The 7,603-nt window shown below is 44.9% G+C and overlaps 1 protein-coding gene and 1 long non-coding RNA gene across 4 annotated transcripts; both read left to right on the top strand.

Moving 5' to 3' along the window:
* The first annotated feature begins 2,258 nt into the window (after positions 1–2,258).
* On the top strand, positions 2,259–3,452 carry LOC119270839. 2 transcript variants are annotated; one of them, XM_037552889.1, is made up of 3 exons: positions 2,259–2,643; positions 3,101–3,172; positions 3,336–3,447. In XM_037552889.1, the coding sequence occupies exons 1-3, from the start codon at positions 2,310–2,312 to the stop codon at positions 3,386–3,388; spliced, it is 459 nt and encodes a 152-aa protein (XP_037408786.1). In that variant the 5' UTR covers positions 2,259–2,309; the 3' UTR covers positions 3,389–3,447. The 2 variants fall into 2 exon arrangements, with proteins under 2 accessions (XP_037408786.1, XP_037408788.1); XM_037552891.1 differs by having other exon boundaries at positions 2,261–2,643; positions 3,302–3,452.
* A 106-nt stretch (positions 3,453–3,558) lies between these two features.
* On the top strand, positions 3,559–7,400 carry LOC119270838. Of its 2 annotated transcripts, XR_005134327.1 has the most exons (4): positions 3,566–3,618; positions 3,721–4,197; positions 4,321–4,434; positions 7,256–7,400. It is a non-coding gene; the product is annotated as an uncharacterized LOC119270838 (long non-coding RNA). The 2 variants fall into 2 exon arrangements; XR_005134326.1 differs by having other exon boundaries at positions 3,559–4,197.
* The last annotated feature ends 203 nt before the right edge of the window (positions 7,401–7,603 follow it).

The raw sequence follows: 7,603 nt of genomic DNA, 5'->3' as shown, positions 1-7,603 counted from the left end.
AATATCCTTCTTTAGGTGTTTTTTTAGTTGTGTTAGGCTCTGTGTCCTGCTTAAAGAGTCAAGGTGGTGGGGCTCTCTGAATATGGAATAAGGAATTCCCCACCTAGCCCCCATCAGGTGGTGCATCTAGCGTCATTGGAGGGCCTATGGAGATTTGTCTCGAACGGAACTCATAGGATTCGTTCAGCGTTTGTCCTCGGTGGATCAATGTGGATCCAGTCTTTGTTCGTGTGTGTACAGGTTGAACCCTTCCGATCTACGCGTCTCTTCATTGATGACGGTTTCTGTTTGGATGCGCTGGTCCTATGGGGTAAGCACGACTATTTCCTGACAATACATTAAGGTTTGCCTAGCTCCAATGAGGGAGGTTTGAATGACGGCGGCGCGTCTTCGGCGCGCTCAATTGCATGTAGCCATTGCTAGGTGGTGTATGGACCTGGACGTATTTTTTACTTCTGATGTTCTTTGTACTACATTCTACTACAAAAAAAATTCCTCGCAAAAGACGGATATAACCATATCTCTATGCTTGAAACTAACTAAACAAAAAAAGTTACATTGTTCTACATTATTCCCAATTTGTAGAACTCGCCAAACAATTTGTAGATCCATGTGCGAAAAATTAGTTCGTTCCACCCACGAAAATTTCCGATGGACTAATAGGAGAATCAGTTCGTATCTTCTAATTTTAGAATATCGTGTTCCTGTGCATCATGCCTGTTTCTGTTGTACAATATGGCGTTACATACTGGAACGGCATTTTGACTCCTGGGCTCAGATAAGCTAAGACATGAACATTAATTTTGTTAAAAGTAGACAAAAAAAATTCTGTTCTGTTGTGCTAAAAGATGTTTGGGTGCGTGACGTCCTTGCCAAATTTGGTGAAGTTTGGACCTTCAAGGAGCTCTTAGGAAAAAACTAATTTTTGGGCATGTGAGGGATTTTGAAATTCCACATTGTTTGGATGCCATTTTGTCTTTGTTGCCACGGGATCCTTGAGTGTCCCAACTTCACCAAAAAAAATCATGAGCATCACACACTCAATCATCCTGTCCACAAAAAGTTTTTTTTATATTTCTTTGGTATTTTGAACACTTTTATAGTTCACCAATAATAGATGTTTGTGTCATGTTCACGAAGACGAGACGGCGGCGGCCCCCTGAAGATAGAACAAGGTTCTTCCCATCTTGCCCCCGTCTTGGTGGTTTATCTAGCATCGTCAGGATGCCTAGGGAGATGTATCTCTAGTGGATCTCACACGACTCATTCGGTAGTTATCTTTGGTATATCCACTCGGATCTGATCTTTGTTCTTCTACATCAGAGTGTGTCTTCAGGTTGGACCCTTCACATCTACGCATATTGTTTTTTGCGGGAGTCACATCTACGCATCTCTTTGTTAGCGACGGTTGATGTCCTAATGTGCTAGTCCTATGTGGCCTAAGGACGACAATTTCTTGACTGTCTGCAAGACACCAAACGACGGTGGCCCCAGTAAAGACTACGGTCCACACATCATGGAACACTAATAGCCATGGAGGGCGCCAGTATTGCGCGAGCTGACGCAAGCAGGTTCACCACACGCCCCAACAATAGCGACTGAACCGGTTGCTTTGAAGACACTGACAGACGGGTCCGTCAAGGCCTTCGCACGCGGGTACGGACATGACAGGAGATATCGCATGACGGTGACTCTGGCCAACACCCACACGTCAGATATTAGAAAGCGTGCGGCTATGGCCCTCGTGGTCGTGCGGTCATCCGCTCAATGACGGTGGCCTTGAGCACACCCAGCGGTTCACCCGTCATGGACCTCCCAGGTGGTTCACCCATGAATATATAGGCATGAAGAAGAAAATTACCAACAAACCTGTTGTTACTCAGGTGTATGAATTTGTCATATCGGAAAATGAATTCTCCGCCTACCCTTACACATGTTAATAATGCATTGCTCCTTAAATACATAACTCAACCTTCATCCGACTCAGTAGCAATCTCCCTTGTCCAACTTCAGTGCAAGATGTTTACAGGACTAGCTTAACTACATAGACTTCCCATGTCATGGAAAAGAACTGAGGAGATATAGGAGAACACAAGGGAACTTTTTTCGTGACGGTTCAGCACATTCGTGAAGGGCCGTCAGGAACGTGGGCGCGTAGAATACTGCGTTTGTTTTGGCTTGGGAGGGGACAAAGAGTAAAAATCCCTAAACAGTCGTCCCCATCTTTAGTTGCATCCCGCCGCCTCCTCCGCGTCTGGCGCCGCCGCTGCCGCCCCACGCGGCCATGCCTCCAGCGCCGTCTCCATCCCATGGAGGGCCGCTCCCTTGCCTTGCCGTCCAGCCACTCCTACGCCGCCTCCCTCTCGTCGAGGGGCGCCTCCCTCGCCGTCCAGCGCCGCCCCCTCGCCGTCCAGCAGCTCCAGTGCCGCCTCCATCCCGATCGACGGGTGCCTCCCTCACTGTCCAGCCACCCTAGCGCCGCCTCTCTCCCCGTTGACTGGGTCCTCCCTCGCCGTCCAGATCTGATCCCCACGCCGGCCAGCCGCCTCACCCTTCTGTCTCCCTCCCAGTCCAGCTCCTCCCACTGCCGAGTCAAGTCTTGGCGAACTACAACCGACCTGAGGAGAGGAAGACCCAAAAAAGGTACTCCTTCCGTTCGGAATTACTTGCCTCGGATATGGATGTATCTAGAACTAAAATACATCTAGATACATCCATTTCTGCGACAAGTAATTCCGAACGAAGGGAGTAGCAGCATACACTTTTTTTCATTATTGGTGTCTGAATCCTAGCAGAGAGTTCAGCAGTAGCCGCAAATGGTTTTTGTTTTAGTTAGATCTGTCGTAATAAGTAATAACACACCTGGGTACTGTATTTAACCAACTTGAAGTTGACATATTGTGTTTATTTTCAGAAATCTGAGAGAAACATAAATTGGAAACTAGAGGAGTTCTTGGCAACTTTATTAGTCTGAATCCCTAGCTGAGAGTTCAGCAGTAGCCGCAATGGTTGCTACATTACCTTCTATGGGCAACTTTATTACATTTGTGATTTCTGAAGTAGACTACATAACCGAGTTGCTCTGTTCCTCCCATACCAGGGTCCGAGGCTAGCATGTCAGCTACCACGGCAAGGAAGGAGGCAAGTTTCCCGCTACACTCATCCTCTGCAGGTATATTGTTCTTTATAGTCTATAAGATTAATAGAATATATGCACGATTTGGAATGGCCGACATTGTAGGATAAATTAGTTCTGTATTAATTTTGAGGCTCCCTTCTTATCTTCTGTTTACAATTACAGTCTGAAACTCTAAATGTAATACACATGCACCAAGCCTTATTACCAAGAAACACGTGGAATGTGAGGCGGCGGCGAAGCACTAGCTAGCGCGGGTGCGTCACCTCTGTGGTATTGTGGGCAATCACGGTTTTGGTTAGCTCACTGGAATCAAGTGAGGTGAGAATATCGATCTTCCAGACACCTATTTCTTCTTGCAAATTAGAAAAGGGAGGTTGAGACATCATTTCCATTTCCCTATTTCTCTAATCTGTAGGGTAGTAAGATAATGACGAATGTGGCAGCGAGAAATGATGGTTCTCCTGATCTTCCTTTCTGTGGTATCTTCTAAGGCATCCCTGATATGTCTCTTTTGGTTCTTAAATGATTCTTGCTATGAATAGTTCATCTCCTAAATATATCTTAATTGTGTTTGTCTCTAGGAGCGCGACATCGTAACCCAGATAAGTTCTTTCCAGATTTAGATATTTAGCTCAACATTAAAATCGCAACTTCATGAGATTTTAAACCTGAAGGGAGAGCACTACGTAGCGTTCCTATTTGATAGCTCTCTTTGTCATATCTCATTTGATAGCTACATCCATGCCGGTGCTAAATGCTTTTTACTTGTTTGCTCTGCTGAAATTGAGCTGAACTACACTTCTACAACTTTGTAGCTATATGTGAGCCTCCCACTAATTTTTTGACAGTTGCTTCGTTAGGTACACTCATCATTCATGGTTTTTTATTACAGTTTCTTAGCATACATGATATGCTTACCAACAGGTTCGTGGTACTACTGTCTTCAAACATTTCAAAGCTTAAGACATGGCAAACTGATGATTGGAAAACTTCATGATGCTATCACCAATTCATTTTAAGCATACATGTATAGCAGTTCTTAATGCGGATGATTTAAGGTACTAAGTGATGTTCTAACATACTTCGCACTTACCTATGTTGTTTTACATATGCCCATTATTTTCTACTCATGTTACCTAAGGTATTTCCCGCTGACAAGTTATTTTCTTTGTGATTATTAGGTTCCAAACCTGCTGTTTGATGTTGCTGGTATTATGTTTGGTCAATGGTATACCTTCTGGGAGTTCTTCTTTGCAACTTTGATTGGGAAGACCAGCATCAAGACTCTTATTCAGGTCTGTTCTATACATTTTTTTATCAACTAATCCTTATTTTAGATGTTTTTAAAGGTACTCTGGTCATAGACTATTGTAGTACAAGGTTCAGAGGTCCAACTTGTTTAATTTCATATGCACACTTGATACTGTTATAGTTGCTTTTAGCCATAAAGATTGTGATAACTATAGTCTTCAGATCTAAATTGTAGTTCTATGACGAAGTTATTGTGTAGGTGTCAATTCCTTGTGGTTTGGAGCCGTTTTAGAGAAAGTTAGAAGCCATTCATGCCAACAATACATATCGTCTTTATCTAGTTCTATTTGCTGGAAAGAACCTTATTTCACCGAAAAATGCGTTTGGTGGCCGCGCTACAGGCAGGCCGCTATCCCTGCCGTCGCGCCACCATCTAGATTCCCGCTGCCAGTGTATATGGGTTGTACTCCATTTATTTTTGGCTTGTATTCGTCCAGCGCTGGCCCACCCACATGCAAAGCGCCTAGGTGCTCTTAGAGCCAGTCTGACATGTACGCACAAGTCGCGACTCCACAGTGTTGATGCTCCACAGTCCACACTTTTGCAGATGTGTACCGTGCGGTCGTTGCCCTCGTGGTTGAGTCCTGGCCATATGGTAGCAAATGGAGGCAGAGGTGTAACCGTGGCACATTCCTGTCCAGCGAATCACCCATTAGTGTTTCGGCAGCCGGTAATTAATCATCGCTAATTACTTTTCTTTTTTTGTTGTTGACGGTGTTGTTTTTTCAGAGGTTTGCGTAATGAATCGATCGTTTTTCTCCATGTGTCATAGCATGAGTTAGCTGATTACAGCAACTTAATTTCGTGGCCTTTGTTGAACTTTTGTAATCATTCAGATAATCACGCACTTAACCAAGCTACTAACTATAGGCTCTGTCTCTTGAAAAGATGACAGCAGCGCCGTCCTCTATGTACAAAATGTTGACCCTGGGCACCACGGTGTTACATGGATAGGATTAAGGCTACTACACTGGGGGAAATTGCATCCTGGAGCAGATTTGTGGCACTCCACAATTTGGGTGCGTTTGCATATCCGGATTCAAGAATGCACAATTCTCCCCAAGAGCAAAAAATGTCATTAGTCGTGCACATGTTACCGATGTTGCTGGCACACAGATACAACAATCAAATCATGAAAACGGCAACATTTTTCGCATGTTTCAACCGGGAACATACCACATCACCAACTGATTTAGATCAACTGGTCCTTGTCACGACATGCATGACATAAAGTCTGAAAAACACAATACAAATCTGCAATACAAATCGGCGACTTCCTTGGAGCCTTCGGCAAATCCCCTCGCTGGGGACAAGTTGTAAACTTGTGTACTATCTATGATTGAAACCCAGCTACAGGCTAGAGGGAGTACATTCAAATGCAAACACACACAAACAAGAATACTTTTTTTACACAGACATACCGCACACGCACAAACAATCTCTTGCATACATCTTGTTCTCTGCACATTGAGCCTGCTCTTTGCGAGTAGTATACTAAACCCAATTTCCCATGAATATAGGTTGTAGAACTCATATGCCTCATCCAACGAGTCAAATTCCGTGCCAACGGATTGATTACATGCCCTTCACATTTTTCAGCATAAGCACGGACAGAGAGCTCAAGTGCTGTTTTTCTGTCGGGGTTCATGTCCCTCTCATCAGGTGCTTTCCCAAGCCTCACCCTGCGCCAGTGTGAATAAGAACAGTTTTATCAAAATTAGTGATCTGTACTATGCAAAAAAAAAAACTAGACAACGATACAGCTACCGCCGGCATAGGTACAGATCGGCACGGGAGAACTCACATACACATATCAAATAACAGTGGCAAATGCATTTTTTCTGTCACCATCGAAAATCAGCTACACCCTGACAAGCAAAACGCCACAACCATAATTGGTATAATTCATCGTCTCTGCTATGCAGCACACCAATCAGACCGGACCTCCTCGTCCAGACGCTTGTAGCTTCAGAGCACACCTCGAATCTTTGCCCACCTTCAACCACGGCTGCTTCTTCGTCCTTCTCGAGCTCTAGGGCTGGAGCACTCATGGAATCTTGGGATTCCACCGGGAACGCAGCACTTTTCCATCCGGCCATGTTCGCTCCACCGCCCCTGCATTCAAACCTAGCGCCGTCAGATAATGGATCTGCTGAGAAAAACGGGGGGACGAACTAAGGGGAGAGAGAACTTAGATGAAGAAGAACATACCCGTTGATCTCTAGTCCGTCCGTCGACATCTCGCCGGTGGCGAATCGCCGTCGCAGCGCACCCGTGTGGAAAAACGGAGCAGCCGCGGATGCGAGCTTTCTGTGGGGGAGAGGGTAATGCCGAGGAAACGCACACGCGTGGATGTACCTGCTCCACACATGTCGCCGGGCCCATATACATGTGATGTTTCGAAAGATCTCGCTGTTGTACCAAAATTCAGGTCCAGTCCGGAGAGTTAGCCTGCGGGTCGGGGGGACAGGAACGGGTGATGGGCCGAACACAATACGCCTAGTGAAACCTAGCTGTATCACGGGCCGTATTTCACCCACTAGGCCTGCCACCCCACTGCTGTGAACTGACGGATCGACAATCCCAGAGCCCATACGAAGGGACGAGATAGCGGCCTGCCTGTAGCCCGGCCACCAAAAGCCCTCACTCCTTATTTCACCAGACTTATTCATCTGTGTACTGTACAGTGTGCATGTTCATCTCTTTTTTGTTTTCTGTATATCACAGCTATTCCTTTGGCTGTTTTTAGTTGAAATCTGTTTCAACATTTGAAGTACTTAATACTTACAATTTTGTTCCTTTTAGGTGGATGAATCTTCCCAAGCCTAAGAGCTTGTTGGTACTCTGTTTGGAAGCTTCTTCCCATGCTGAGAAGACCATGGTGCTACTCCGACCAAGGAGAATCATTTAGGAATGTATTTTCTGACTGTTCAGCTTCGTTTGTCTTTTAGAGGGGTTAAATGGAGCAGCTCTTGTTCATTTTAAGTTTTTGGGAACCATGAGTTGGAATATCATTTTGTGAACAATTCAAGATATTGCAATGAATGTGATCTTATTTACTCGGTTGTGCATATTGCTGTGCAGAAATATGAATGGAATCAATTTATATTTTAGCTGAATTTTGAATGATTTAATGTAATACCTACCGAATTT

This window comes from Triticum dicoccoides, chromosome 3A, assembly GCF_002162155.2.
Source record: "Triticum dicoccoides isolate Atlit2015 ecotype Zavitan chromosome 3A, WEW_v2.0, whole genome shotgun sequence".
NCBI classification, from domain to species: Eukaryota; Viridiplantae; Streptophyta; class Magnoliopsida; order Poales; family Poaceae; genus Triticum; species Triticum dicoccoides.
The sequence above is the reverse complement of the archived record's forward strand: the minus strand, read 5'-3'. Positions and strand labels throughout refer to the sequence as shown.

Coding starts and splice junctions, on each gene's coding strand:
- LOC119270839 (XM_037552889.1), top strand. CDS start 2,310: ATGGAGGGCCGCTCCCTTGCCTTGCCGTCCAGCCACTCCTACGCCGCC. Junction 2,644..3,100: donor GAGAGGAAGACCCAAAAAAG/GTACTCCTTCCG, acceptor CTCCCATACCAG/GGTCCGAGGCTAGCATGTCA. Junction 3,173..3,335: donor GCTACACTCATCCTCTGCAG/GTATATTGTTCT, acceptor ACATGCACCAAG/CCTTATTACCAAGAAACACG.